The 15,513-nt window shown below is 37.3% G+C and overlaps 2 protein-coding genes across 3 annotated transcripts; one reads left to right on the top strand and one right to left on the bottom strand.

The window, feature by feature from the left end:
* Nucleotides 1-1,571: 1,571 nt before the first annotated feature.
* Nucleotides 1,572-5,244, top strand: LOC144564698 (uncharacterized). Of its 2 annotated transcripts, XM_078314296.1 has the most exons (6): nucleotides 1,572-2,033; nucleotides 2,108-2,303; nucleotides 2,970-3,757; nucleotides 3,861-3,923; nucleotides 4,021-4,249; nucleotides 4,426-5,244. In XM_078314296.1, the coding sequence occupies exons 1-6, from the start codon at nucleotides 1,906-1,908 to the stop codon at nucleotides 5,095-5,097; spliced, it is 2,076 nt and encodes a 691-aa protein (XP_078170422.1). In that variant the 5' UTR covers nucleotides 1,572-1,905; the 3' UTR covers nucleotides 5,098-5,244. The 2 variants fall into 2 exon arrangements, with proteins under 2 accessions (XP_078170422.1, XP_078170423.1); XM_078314297.1 differs by lacking the exon at nucleotides 3,861-3,923 and having other exon boundaries at nucleotides 1,573-2,033.
* A 1,207-nt stretch (nucleotides 5,245-6,451) lies between these two features.
* LOC144563910 (phosphoglucan, water dikinase, chloroplastic-like) lies at nucleotides 6,452-7,623 on the bottom strand. The gene is made up of 3 exons (XM_078313373.1): nucleotides 7,312-7,623; nucleotides 6,772-7,238; nucleotides 6,452-6,579 (listed from the first exon to the last, which is right to left on the bottom strand). Exons 1-3 carry the CDS (start codon nucleotides 7,482-7,484, stop codon nucleotides 6,452-6,454), a joined length of 768 nt encoding a protein of 255 aa, XP_078169499.1. The 5' UTR covers nucleotides 7,485-7,623.
* Nucleotides 7,624-15,513: the final 7,890 nt, after the last annotated feature.

Genomic DNA, 15,513 nt, shown 5'->3' with positions numbered 1-15,513 from the left:
TTCACTCGCAAATTTTATTTCAAGTAAACTTTATCAATGAAGAATCATCACCGAAGGCTAACTATCACTTCTAATTTTGTAGGTCACTACGTAAGCAGCAGTGTCCTTTCATTTTATTTGTTTTTAAGGAGAAATTCATGTATACTACTCAAAAATTTAAAATTTACGTATACCCTCCTCTAAATCCATAATATCATATTTACCCTTCTAAATTAAAAAAAAATCATAAATTTAATCAATTTATTGACTTTTTCATTAAAACCCGTTTTAAATTTATAAACAACATTTTATCCTTTATTAAAAAAATAAAAATATATATATATAAGATGTTAGAAGACAAAATTAGCAGTTTATAAAATTTATAAACTACCATTTTGTCCTTGGAAGTTGATAAGTTAGATATTTTACTAAATTTAAGATGAGTTTACTAAAAAAAAAAAATCAATATTTAGGTAGATTTGTCAAATTTTTAAATTTAGAACGGCATATTTTAGAGAGAAAAATATGTAATTTTGAGGTTTTGAGGGGTATACAAAATTCTCTATGAAGGTGTTTGGATGGAGCAAAAATAGAACTAATTTTGAATTAGTTCCACTATTTTCAAAATGTGGTGATCCAAATACAAATTAGAAAATTAAGGGGGAATTAGAGAATTGAATGGAATAGACTATCTATTCTCAGCTTTTCAATTCCAGCGAGGAGTGGAATTGGATTTTGTAATGGAACAGAGAATAGAATGGGAATCTTTTACCCTTGTGATCCTAAGGGGTATAAAATGGGATATGCAACAATAGCGTGAAATCTTTTTAATATTTCAGGATTTAATTAAACTCTGCGGTTTATGTGAGTTATTTCTAAAAATATAATTTTGATACAAAAAGAAAACAAAAAATTGTGATAAATGAATTATGAATTCGGTTCAATGGGGTCAAAAATTCGTGTTTCTGAATAATTTGGTCTCACAAAGTAGCAAAAAAGAAAGAAAGAAAGTCGTGTTTTATTCCCGAATGTCCAAAAAATAAATTAACAATCAAATAATAATATTAATCTGGTATCTTTCATATTCAACTTTCTTCTTTTATTTCAACAACTGTTCCAATCCTATATCTCCCATAACTCTTCATAAGATAAATTATACATTAATTTTATACAATACTTTTGTCTTAGTAAGATAAAAAAAAATTGAAGTAGCCGGCAATATTGTCATCTTGGGTTTCGCATTGTTGCACCAGCGAGGGCAGAGGGATAAAGCTACCAGTGCTAATTAATTAGAGAAATAATAAAAAGAAAAAGAAATCAAGGAGAATACATAATTAATTTTCAAGTTGAAAAATAGATCTCTACATGAATTGCATTATTAGGTCCAAGTCAGTTCTTCACCAATTGTTAGCTGATTTTGAATTAAATGCACACAATTAAAATAATAATTAATAATAGTGAACATAATAGGACTAAAAATTATATCCTCTTCTGAACAAATCTTTAATTAAGGTTCTTAATCTTGCTAAATGACTGGAATAATTTTGTTTGTTTGTTTACATATCATAATTTTATTTTATTTTGAAAATCTTACATGTCATAGTGTTAGTTTTCACTTGTACGAGATAAACAAGCAAGTCCTAGGCTACAAGGAGATGGGCCGCGTTATCACAATGGGTGAAAGACTGGTAGGCACAAATCCGCAAGCCCACCCACTCGGCTTTTAAAAGTCTAGTGGGCCATGAAGGCCCATCGAATTGCGGGTACGGGTACGTGAAAATGGAAACATAGGAACAGTACTTCACCACACACACACACACAGAAATTGTGTATTTAAATAGGCAACACCAACCCATACCCACCTCTGCAATCCTTCCGAGAAGGCGAGAAGACCCCTTCGCGTCTGGGGCGGACGGAAGCAACCGAATGTTAACCGGAGAAGACCCCTTCGTGTCTGGGACTGACGGGATCAACCGAATGGTAACCGGAGAAGAACCCTTCGCGTCTAGGGCTAACGGTGGCAGCCGAATGGGAACCGACGAAGCACCCCAATCGTACGATTTTAGATCTCTCTCAAGCATATCCTTTGCATATTTGTGTATAGATACTTAAGCTAGTTTTTGTGCAGACTTCACAGCCGCACACGTGCACGGATCGAGGTGTTTTCAGCTGTCATGGAAGATAAAGGATTTAAGCCATCTAGCGACAATAGTAAGCCACGTGGATACAGACACTTTTTTGGTGTCATTTTCCTCCACATCTGCGGCCAAGATTTCGTCATCTTTGATGCCGAGGCCCTACAGCTTCCGCAAATTAATTCAGAGGTCTTTCTTTATGGAGAGTTAAATCTTAATTTCATTTCAGTCACACAAACAGATTGAACCTGCAATTTTAATTTTTATCATACCCAGGGGCGGACGCAGGATTTTTGTCAGGACGGGGCAATAATCGGATGCAAATAACTTATCGGGTTCAAACCCAATAGCTTATCGGGTACAATTCAACATAACAAAAAAAATACCAATCAATATAATAAAAATCCTAAATTACTTGAAAAAAAATCAAAATTCAACATTTATAGAGAATTTGAAATCAGCATTTTGGTTCAACTTGGCAGCCTCTGCCTTTGAATTCAAAAAAAAAAAAAAAAAAAAAATTTTGGTTCAACTAATTTTTGCTATTTGGGATCAGCTATTTGGGATCAGCGCCTATTTGGGCTCCGCTAATTTGTTTCGCTCAGAGTTTATATGGGCTCCGTTCCATCTATTAGAATTTCAAAATGGGCTACAGAGGGCAATTTGAATTCCAGGGAGAGGCAGAGGTCTAAAAAGCAGATTTTTAGCACTATTTTTGAAAATCCAGCGGGGGCAGCTGACCCCCTGTGCTACAGTAGATCCGCCCCTGATCATACCCTTCTGTCAATATCTCAGCCCTATTTAAAAATCTTATAATATTGATGTAGTTATCATGTTCTTTGTTAATTCTCACAGGGTCATGTCACTCTATCCGGCCTGAGGTGTAGCATACCAGTAAAAGATGAAATAGTCTTATACGCTTGGTTCTTTGATCATGCTATCTGTGCTATGCGTAGAGCTCAAAGCAGTTTGTGGGAAGCTAAATCAGATTACATGGACCGATTAATTTGCCAGTCTATCAAGTGCTTTTCCACCAACTATCTTGATGTTAGCTTTGCAGTCTACCATGATGCTGTAGAGGCACATTTGGATGTTTATTTTGTTGACTTTGAGTATGAAGGAGAAGATGTTCTCATGCAGGTTCATGGGACGGTGAGTGCATCAAATAGTTTTCTCACTGACTCTAAGGCTAAGAGCAATCTCTTCCATAAATTGAGCAAAGAGTGTGTCGGTCTAAAACCTGGCAAGTTGGTCCCTCTCCCTCTGTCAAGAAGGGTAACAGCAGTTCCACGTCAATCATCTCTGCTTGTTAATGTGAGTATTAATGTAGGTATTGAACCAGGTAATGTATTAGTCATTGAGAAGACAGTGAAGTTCAATCCTAGTTTAGGCTCTGCTGAAGGGTCTATTATTCTTCCCAACCGTGGTTGTGGAAAGGTGTTACTGAAGGTCAGTTGGGTCGATTGTCAAACCCTAGATGAACATGGAAACGACCACCTCTTAAAAGAAGAGGATGTTGTTTCTCAGGTAGCCAATTTCATAGACGCTCACGCTGGTGAAGGGCCTCAAAGAAGCAATGTGATGGACTGCTTCAGGGATTCCAAAGTGCCTCGTGTTGAGTACCAAACTGACGTGCACACCAGGTCTTTCTCTCTCTTTCCCTCTCATGTCAAAAATCCTAAATCAACCACTCTCTTTACAAAATTTGATGGATTAGTATATAATGTCAGTTTGAATTGTTAGCAGATTTTCTACAGTCGAGGCCAGTCAAAATGTTATTGTGGACCAGCAGCTGCTGCCTGTGTCGAGGTACAACAAAATGCCAAGGACAAAATCCTAAATCAACCTCCTTTCTTTATAAAAATTTGATGGATTAGTATATAACATCAGTTTGAATTGTTAGCAGATCTCCTCCAGTCGATGCCAGTCAAAGTGTTACTTTGGACCAGCAGCCGCTGCCTGTGTCGAGGTACATCAAAATGCCAAGGACCCTCATGGAGGTGTTTTCAGTGAAATTCCTCGAATTCAATCAACGTGATTTCGACCAGATGTATGGTTGTATATTGATGAGCTTATTGCCCACGTATGTCGTCTTTAGCAGGAAACAAGGGGGTCCTCTGAATATTACTCCTGAGGTTATATTTGGTCAATTTATATTAATTTGGTTCTCTTTTCTTTCCACTTAAATATATGGTAAAATTATTTTTGATACGATTTGAAGTGGTTTAATTTGTATCTTGTAATATATATCTATTATAATAAATTGTTTATTTATATTTTGGTCTCTGAATGTTGTACTGTATTGCTGCAGGGTTTTGTTAAGCTCAGAGGTCCCAATATAGCCATAGAGGCATATGATCCTGTGCTTTGCATTCCTCATCTATTCAGATATGAAACTTCTAGTGATCAGTTCAAAGATTATGATGAAATTGTGTGCTGGGGCGACGAGGTGATATGGAATGATAGAAGAAGGGGTGCATATGACACATTCTTGTCCAAGAGGATACCGAGCCGATTTGGTCCGATAGAGGTGGACTTTGCTGTTTATAAGGATGGCGTGGAGGCTCGTGTTGAGGTTTCGCTCACAGGCTGTCAATTTGCCTCAGCGGTAGTCTATGGGTGCATAACTGCTGAAAATTCAAACCTTGGTGAGAGGGCTAGAAGCTTCCTATTTAATAGGGATAAATCCGAAGGCATCCGGTTAGATGTTAGTCCTTACAAGGATAACATCATGAAACTTCCTCTTTCAAGATCTACAACGGTACATCCAATTGGTTCATTTGTCACAATCACCATGAACTTGTGGCAAAGCAGTATCATGGGCTCACAAGATCGGCTAATTGCTAAAAATGAGACTTTCAGATTTACATCCTTGAGTGGCCGGGACCTGAGGACTTTCATGGGGGATGAATGTCAAGTTAATGTAGTTGTGGTGTGGGCTAAGGCGATTGAACCCATTAACATAGAATGTACTTTCGTCTAAGCATTGTATGACCCAACTGAACTTTATGTTGGTCGTATGCCAGTTTCTTTGTCAAGTTGACCTTTGTTATATTTTCTGTTTCTTTTTGTAATATATAGGATGATGTACTGATGTTAATCTAGAGATTACTATGGTCTTTGATTAGTTTGTTTTGGTGTAAGTTTGTGGCATTTTTCATAAATCTGTGATCTCCTGTGTACTTAATTGCAAAATGATCAACCTATTCTCAATACTGTCACTTCTATCATAAAATACCGACTCTGGTTAAAACGATTCTTAAATGTGCTCCGTAGCTGTTCTCTTTTATCTTTTTCTCTTTCTTACAAAAATTGCATGTCACGAGGGAGTTGGAAAAGCTTGTTTCTAAGCAGTGAACAATTCGTCTGCTACGAGCCCAAGACATGACCTTATACCACAAATTCCTTTTATTATAATTTATGGATTCCAACTTTTCAGTAATTTTAACGTAGTGTGTTGAGTATTTGTATATAATTTGTTAATTGAATTGATATTTAAATATGTTGTCCACAACTATAAATTGTACAAGCAGAAATTAGCGTGCATTAAATTGTTTGTTGATTTTTCATCATATAAAGTTTAAATAAAAACCTAACACTCAATAGTGCATGCACATTATTATTTCACCACACGTGAGAAAAAAAAGCAGCAGCTCGTTCTAACTGCCAGCAATTCGATGTATAAGAAAAATAAATCTTTGTTAAGCATTTATCTTGAATCTAGCTACCTTTTGCGTGAAAAATTCTATCAACTCAAAACTAAAAACTGAAAAAAAAGGTTTAAGTTTATTTCCTAAAAAAAAAAAAAAAATTAAGTTCTCGGATCCCCGCAGTAGAATCTTCTGCACCCTTGCTGACATGGCAAACCCCACTTGTATAAAAGCGTTTGATTCTAAGCAATTCTTCCCAACAATTGCTAAATAAGCAATAGCCATACAACCCAACAATTACAAAAATAATTGATACATCAGCATAAGCAATCCATAAGAAATCACTTTTGGAGATGCTTTAAGTATCCACCACTACAGCTGTTTCTTTGCAAATATCCAGAGTGTCGTTTCATTTCCCTTCCGCTCAATTCAGAAGGGAAATGAATTCTAAATCCTAAACTCTAAATTCCTAAACCCTAAATTCTAAATCCTAATGTAGCTTAATATTTTAAATTTTAAATTGTAATAATAATTAGGGATTGTGGTTGTAAACATGTTTATTAATTCAATCTTAGTAGCTGCTACTAAGTTTTTAAAAAAAAAAAAAAAAAAAAAGAGTTGACCTTGGCGTAGTCTAAACGGAGCAAACCATGTCACAACCCTAAAATATTCAAAACAAAATTGAAACTACAATTTCATCAATTTTAGACATAGAAAGAGAGAGCCTGAAGGTACATTACCTAGAGGGCGACTGTTGGTAAGGCACAGAGAGAGAGGAGAGGGAACAAATTTGGGAGCAAATGTTTGCTCGCTTCCTAGTTACAAACAAGGGAAAATTAGATCCATGCCACTCCAAAATATGGAATTTAGAAAAATGTCACCTCAAAATTTTGATTTTGTTAAATGCCACTCCAAATCTCACTTATTAAGAAAATTGCCACCAATACAATATTAATGTATAATTTTAATTTAACAATTTACATAATAACTGAAGTTACCAAAATAACCTTGATCCAAATTTTCTTTTCTCCTCAGAAACACGATTTCAACTACTGCCTCATCGGCATTCCCATCCTCACCCTCCATTTTGACTGCCTCTCCACCAACTGGCTTGGTGCCAAAGGGAACAAGATCAAGGGACTCTCCAGTCTCATTCCAATGGCAAACCATATTGAAGCTCCCTTCTCCTGGTAGATCCAAAACCCTGTTAGGACCATCCTCCCATTTTTTGTCCTTGTTACCCTTTCTAAAAATCACAAATTTATACTCTATTAAGGCTCCTCCAGGTAGTTCAAGATCACAAATCCACCCATGAGGGCCCCAATCTAATTCGACTTGTTTTTCCCACAAACCGAGTTCTTCTCCTGAACCAATAATTCCTATATGCTCTCCAAATTCTACTTGGTGGTTCAACAGAACCTGAATTCGGATCTTTCCTTTTTTCTCGGATGGCTTTTTCTCTTTTTGCTCACTCCTGGATTAATATATGTTATAGAATTATCAATTAAGCCAAAGCTGGTTGAAATTTCAACAATTAAAATCATTACCTTTCTATTGGTGGGGCGCCAGTGGCCCGACAGAAGAACCGCCGAGCAGGTACATGATCTCGTCTTCTCACCTGCTTCAGGGGCAAGAATCGATTAAAGGAGAAGCTGTTAGTATGTGAATTGATTTTGATCAGGGAAGGGTGCATGTGCAAAGCGCGGATCGTAGACGCCATTCTCAGAGGCAATTTGTCAAACGAGTGATGGATTAGCTTAAACGAGATGCATTTACGCTTGTTACTTAAAAAAAGGTTTTCGTGGGGAGTGTGTGGAAGCGGGGTGTCGGTCGCGCAGTGCCGGTGAGGAATAGAATTTTTTAGTGGGAGACTGGGAGTGAGCAACAGACCCAACAGTCGATGGGGGTAGAAATGAAAGAGTGAGGGTATTTGTGGAATATACGAAAATATCATTCAAAATACAACATATTTTGTTTATTTTTTATTACAAATGTATAATAATTTGGTAATGATGGCAATTTTCTTAATGAGTGAGATTTGGAGTGGCATTTAACAAAATCAAAATTTTGAGGTGACATTTTTCTAAATTCTCCATTTTGGAGTGGCATGAATCTAATTTTCCCTAGAAACAAATATAACGATTCCATTAATATTGTAAAGTACACCAGAGTAGACAGTCACAGATTAATTAAAATTCAAAGAAAACAAACAAATGAAATCTGTCTATATAAAGGATACTTGTTACTGTCAGGGCATAGCTAATCAATTAACAGCAATTTTGTATATCGAGTACAATTGGAAGGTTCTACTGTTGACAAGAAATCATTAGGTCTTGTACCATATTCCCAATGTGCTATATTTTTTTTCTCAGCAAAGCAATACAGTGTATAATTGGTTATGAACCACAGTACTTGTCAGTTGTTGCATATAATTGACTAAACCCAAGAAAAGTCAATTAACAGTTTAACACATGGGTACATGCCCTGAGGTGCTACATACCTGTTCAACACATGGGTACATGCCCTCCTAAAAGTCAATTAACAGTTTAACACTGAACTCCAGATCTATTAACTCGCCAATTTAGTACTCCAATTGCAACATAGACAAACATGACACAATATTCTAAACTTAAAACATGAACTGCTAAGCAGTAGAAAAGCTGCAGCAAAAGAAGGATATATCTAAGGAAAAAAATAAAGCATAGAATAAACATGCAAATGACCTGTTCATATGTGGAATTAACACGCCCATTGGCACTAGCAGCATCAATCCCTGTATTTTGGAAGCTCTGGTTCTTCTTTCTTCTCCTCCCTGCATCAAAAAATATATAGGCCGATGTTGTTGTGAGCATCCCTCCCGAGTCCCATCTCCAAATTGGTTGCTGACCGTGTTGGATTAGTAAAAATCAGAAAATAGTACAGATTAGATATGGATCTTTAAAAAGTCATTTTCAAAAACACCTCATGTTCTCTAGACTAATTAAGAGAGAAGGATAGCAATTAGACTAATTAAGAGAAAACAATAAATGCCACATTTGAGTGCAGGTAAACTATGAATGCGTATCCTCTGCATTAACTCAAAAGAGAATCTTTTGAGTTAATAAATCTCAACCGTTTGATTTTGAACAGAATAAATCCGGCTTCTGCCTATAATATAGGGGGCCTTTTAATATTAGTGCAGATTTAGTTTGCACGAATTTTAAAATAAATTGGATGGTTGAGATTTATTAACTCAAAAGATTCCCTTTTGAGTTAATGCAGAGGATATGAATTCGGTAAACTATAACTTAGTTTTACTTACTACAATAAAAAAATCTGTCAGATGGATATGTGAAAGTTACTTACAGGGGCAAAACCGGGAAGGATTGAGTCCACAATTTGAGACGCATCAGCTGATGCAATCTGAAATTGCAAGTTTTTTTTTTTTGAAAAATCGGGCAGAGGCTGCCAGATATGCTTTGTATTGAAAAAACAGAAGGTCTCTGATTACAACATGCAACATCTAGTAATTACATCATATCCAGAACCAGAGACTAAACGCCTACCCAAGAATGAGAACAACGTTCAATTTTGTACTAACCTTCCCAAATCACCAACTCAGCACCATTTTTCCCACCTAGTGGCTTCTTGCACAACCCAGTCTGCTACGACATCCATTGGAACCCTTTTCCCTTCAAAAATCCTGAGATTTCGATTTCTCCAAATAGCCCAACATGTGCATGAGAAGAATACCCTCCACCTCTTTCTGGCATGCTTGGTAGTTGGTATTTTTTCAGATTTGAGCCATGTGCCCTGAACCGAGTCTTCAATCTGAACAATCTCAGTACCCAGGTAAGAGGAGACCCTGTGCCAAATACCAATTGCATATGGGCACAGGAAAAGCAAATGGAGTGCCGTTTCCAAACAACCCGAAGTACACATGGTACAATTCAGTTGGCAGTTGAAGTTCCTCCGTTGCATGACATCACCTGTCAAAATTTTACATTGAAGCAAAAGGCGCATGAAGATTCTGACACTTGGAGGAATGGCATACTTCCAAATCTTATGGAATAAGCACAGCATGCGTCCACCCGTCATCATGACCAAGTAGAATGATTTTGCAGTGTACAGTCCCGTTGAGCTCCAATTCCAATTTAGAATATCTAATTCATCATTAAAGATTAGATTTGAGCATAGTTCCGGATTAAGCTCATTTGCTTCTCTGATAGAAATAGCCGCATACGGCTGTCTTGATCCCAATGCAGCTAATGTATCCTCCCCCCATCTGTCAAAGTAGTAGGAAATTGAGGTGCCATTCCCTACCCTCCAATTTGTTGACCAGTCAAACATCGGTCTAAGCTGCACTAACTGACACCAAAAAAATGAACCCCTTTTTGACCATATTAAGGGCCCCGCTGAGTGAATGCTTTGAATTCTAATTTTAATTAGAATTTCATGCCAGATGGACTCTGTGTCTCTAGTTCCATTCCACCACCATCTCAGAACCAGTGCCATGTTCCACACATGCATGTCTGGTAATCCAAGACCCCCGTACCTTTTAGGCATGCAAACCAGTTGCCAATTGCAGAGAGAGACCCCTCTACCATTTCTATTCGAGCTGCCCCATAGGAAGGTTCTTCGAGCTTTGTCAATCCGATTTATCACCCATTTGGGCAATACAAAACATAGCATATGGTATACCGGGATAGTTGATAAGACCGTCTGTACCAGCTGCAGCCGGCCACCCCGAGAAACCAACTTTGATTGCCATCCAGCCAGTCTCTTCTCGATTTTCTCAATGAGTGGGATGAATAGTTCCTTTGTTGGTTTCTTAATCGTTAATGGCATGCCCAGGTAAGTACATGGAAATTCAGCTTGTGCAAATCCCATTACCGCCTTAATCCAGTGCAAACTTTGCTCATCTATGTTGATTGGGATGAAGGTGCTCTTTGAATAATTAACTTGCAAGCCTGAGATGGAAGAGAAGATGCGCAAAACCAGCTTGAAAGTTATCAGAGTAGTTACATCAGCTCTGGCTATAATTGCCGTGTCATCCGCATATTGATATGCAACAATGGACTCTTCTATTTTATGAGACAAGGATCTGTCCAGAGTAGTAACCGCCACTTGAATCATTTTCTGGAAGACATCCACTGCCAAATTGAATAGCATAGGGGAGAGAGGATCTCCTTGCCGTAAACCCCGCTTATGCCTAAAGGCTTCCGATTCTCGTGAATTAATACAAACCCTAGAAGACGATGTATTCCAGAGCTTTGTAATCCAATCGATCCATATGCTTGGGAAGCCCCTTGCAACCATAATACGGCGTAGAAAATCCCATTCCACCATATCGAATGCCTTTCAGAAGTCAACCTTAGCAAATATGCCTTGTACATTAGAATTGCTTATGTGATGTAGCAACTCTCGCGTGGTAACGAAATTTTCAGATATTTGCCTCCCATGAACAAAGGCCGTTTGCCGGTTGGAGATCAAGTCGGGTAAGAAAACCCGAAGTCTATTTGATAAGACTTTTGAAATTAGCTTTGGAATTATATTGATGACACTAATGGGACGGAAATCAGAGGTAGTTAGAGGCACATCCACTTTGGGAATCATAATGATGTTTGCCACATTGATTTGTTGCAAATTGAGATCATTTCTATGGAATTTATGAAAAATCTCCATTATTTCTGGTTTGAGGTCCTCCCAATATAGCTTAACAAACTCATTCGGTATTCCATCAGGACCCGATGACTTGTTATTAGCTAACTGTTTGACTGCTCCCTCAATTTCCTGCATGGTGAAAGGATGTTGTAGAGCTGAGAGATTCGGGTTCGAGGGGTATAGCCTTGTTGTATCAAAAGGTAACACCTCTGAGTTAACTCCCATGATTGCTGTCATGTGATTGAGAAAAGCCTGATGTATCGCCTCTGGATCCGAAACAGTGTTGCCATCCTCTTGTATAGTCTGTACTCGATTCCTTCTAAGTCTAGAAGACGCCATGGCATGAAAAAAACGTGTATTACGGTCACCTTGAGCGAGCCAGTTACACTGTGAGCGTTGCTTCCACCTTTCTTCTAGATTGCAAGCTAAATCATAAGCCCAAACTCTGAGTTGGATTCTGAACTGGAATTCTTGAATTGATAGCGGCCTAGTCTCTTCTAAAATATCCAGTTGTAGGATATCTGAAATTGCAAGTTACCCATTAAAATTTGGAAGAAGCTAATGCATGACAAAATATGGCGATCAATTATCTGTTTCTAACATCTCTGTCGAGTTGACCATCCATATGCAAAGGGTGACATTCCAACAAAGGATATTCCTTCTGAAGAAAAAGATTAAAAAAAAATTCAAACACATTAAGCATTACATTAAGTCCACTAAACCACATTTTTTTTTTAATTTTATTAGTGTCAAAAGCCAAATAACAAATCTGATATCTCCAATTAACAATAAACTTAATGATATCTTCATTTTTACCGAAAAGTGCAAAAAATTACAGAAATTCTTGTTTCAAATAAAGAGTGGCTCTGATACCATTTGTTGGGTCCGACGAAAACCATTATCGATCATCGTAGGACTATCTGTGTTGAATATAAAACTGAATAACGGAAGCCTACCGTAATCTGTGACTGTTTTGTGTGAGAGAGCATCACAAATTCGATTCTTTTAGAATAGCAAGGCCCTTTAGAGAGTCTCTTTTAGTTTTGCCTTCTTCAAAGTCTCTCACACTCTCATCTAATAGAATAATGAGAAATGAATTCAGGATAGCCTTGTATTATGGGGACCAAATCACATATACAGCCTAAGGAATCTCTTGGTTGTCTAATTTTGTAACTATTCAATTTAGCCCATAATTAAATTGAATATTACTTTTTAAGTTCCACACATTAAAGACCCACATCCTATATGACACATTATTGCTCAATAAATTATAATCGGGAAGGAGTGAGTCCATAATATTTGTTAACATTCACTACAACAGAAAAGACTACCAGAGACCGGTTTTCCGGTCTCTGATAGTCACGTCGCCGGTCGCTGATAGTTATTCCGGTCTCTGAAAGTCGATTACGGTCTCTGATACTCCGGTCGCTGAAAGCATGGTCGCAGATACTCTTCCGATGACGTCACGGGTCGCTGAATGACGTCATCCGGTCGCTGATAATTTTTCTGCGACCAATTTTTTTAGTCGCTATTGTTTTTTGCTGACGTCATGAAAATGTATTAGCGACCGTAAAACCGGTCGCTGATACCCAAAAAACGGTCGCTGATAGTCCAACCCGGTTGTTTTTTGGTTTTTTTTTATTATTTACTTTTTTTCATTTAATTGGTACCACACATATCAAACATTGACATCGATCAAACATACAAACAATAAAATATCCATCAATTTTAAAAATATCTCAAGATTGATGTACCATGAAAATTATAAAATGTTATAAAATTTACAAGTACAAACAATATCTCAAGATTGAGCACTACAAGATACAATAAATAATATTTTGTTCATAACAGGAAAACTGATCCCATTTACAAGAGACTTGGGCATGTTGCGGAACAAGAGCAAGTATTAACCACAACAACCTTGACAGTCTAATTATTCTCAATAATGAGCTATGTTTTTTTTTTGCAAACCCTAATTAATTAACCACAAAAACTTGTACATATTTGGAGATAGATGAGGATGATATATCTTTTAGTCTATCGGTACCTCAACCTCCATCTTTAAACTGGGATTGATCAGAATCTGTACCATATAGCTGTAAAGTTCCAGCCCCTCTAGAACCTACAATACAAAGGAAAATAAATAACATATCCCAATTAGCTGTTTAGTCACCTACAAGTTAAAATATGTAGTACCTTTTACAATCCATAGTACGGACCATTATGCGCTATGCCATAGCCTCATTTCAGAAGTAAATATAACATGCTAAGTAAAAGATGTAGTACCTCTTTCTCCAACCTGTTTCTCCTATCTAATTACAAAATCAAACATGAGCAAAAAAAAGGAAAACCAAAATTTCAAAGAAAATCCAAGCTCAATTTCTGTCAGATATTAGATGTTATTATGCAAATTAGTCCTTGATTTTGTTTTATTTATATTTGTGAAATCATGCAAACTCATGACAGTAAGCTCCCATTGGGAACTTAGTCTTATAAAAGGAAGAAAAGGAAACTCATGACAGCAAACTCATGCAAACTCATGACAGTAAACTCACTAAATAATTGGGTTTCTACTGACCCAATTCTACTGATATCAATTGTAATGTCTCAAATTGTTTAATTTATTTTCTCCCCTTTTGCCATTTTGTTAGAAAAGTTAAGTACAATGCCACAATTCTAATTCCATGATAAAAGCTAAAAATTCAAATTAAATAACACACTTCTAAACTCTTGATCTTAGGCAAATTAACAGGAAATTGGAATACAATTAGATAAGAGCACAGCACTATCCTATATAACATGAAAAACTGCCATTTTCTTTCATAATTTGGTATTAATTACAATTTTAACTTCACAGCAATCAGCATAAGTATAACCAGTCAAAATTTTATAGCAATCTTAAGTGGAGAAAGTTGCTTTGCATATAACACAAACCAAGATGCTCACATTCTATAATTTCTATGTTGATGCATCTAAAATAATTCTTTACCAATTAAAATTACCACATTTGCTACATACAAGAGACAACCCTCTAGCCAAATAATATTCTGCAATAGCCTAGTCATAGCTCACAACTGTATTTTAAAACATTGCAATTGCTACATGCAAGAGACGCCCCACTAATCAAATAACTAAACAAATCTAAAAACGAAAAAAGGGAAAAATATAAATTTCTCCTTTGACAGATCATCACATACCTTGAGTCGGTGACAGAGGGTGAGAAAATCGATCACAGACGAAGCATTAGAAGAGATTGAAGTTCCGTTGCTCGAATCCAGCGACAATCCCTTCGAGAAGTGTCCGTCGGAGCTAGGGTTTCCAGCGCTAGAGCAAAAGACAGCGAAAGAGCTCGTCAATTCTTTCGATCTGAAAGGCGACGCCGTGCATGGGGAGAGAAAGGATCGAGCTGGGAGGAGACGGGTGGCGCGGGAGGAGAGTGGTGGCGCGGTAGGAGAGGGGTGGCGTGCGGGAGGAGAGGGGTGGCGTGCGGGAGGAGAGGGGTGGCACGGGAGGAGAGTGGTGGCGCGGGAGGAGAGGGGTGGCGGAGGAGCGCAGGAGGAGAGGGGTGGCGGAGGCGCGCGGGAGGAGAGGGGTGCCCCAGGCGTGCTTTTGATTTTGGAGATTTCGGAGGAGGGTTTTGATTAGGGCGCGCCTTTTATTTTTCAGTAGCCGCGTTTATTTCAGTAGCAATTATTCAAAAAAAAAAAAAAAAAAATTTCAACGACCGGTGTTGGCGCCGGTCGCTGATACCGGTCGCTGATACTATTGGTCGCCTGATTTTGAATGAAATTCTGTTTTTTTATGAAAAAATTGAGTATCAGCGACCAAAATTGACGCCGGTCGCTGATACCGGTCGCAGAAAGTCTGTTTTGTTGTAGTGATTTGTTAACTTGGCACTTGTCAGTTAACCATAAAAAAAAAAGAAATGGAATGGAGAAAAATGTTTCATTAGAAGTTGAATTTCTATTTTTTATATTTGTTAGATGTTTGTGTTGTAATATTGGTAATAATATTATTTTTATATGTTGGTGTTACATGAATGTTTTGTATATATTGTAAATTGTGTGCTTTATTTCTAATTATTTAACTCAGATTTCACGATAATT

Source organism: Carex rostrata, chromosome 13, assembly GCF_964058835.1.
Source record: "Carex rostrata chromosome 13, lpCarRost1.2, whole genome shotgun sequence".
In the NCBI taxonomy this organism is placed as follows: Eukaryota; Viridiplantae; Streptophyta; class Magnoliopsida; order Poales; family Cyperaceae; genus Carex; species Carex rostrata.
This window is presented reverse-complemented; position numbering and strand designations above follow the sequence as displayed.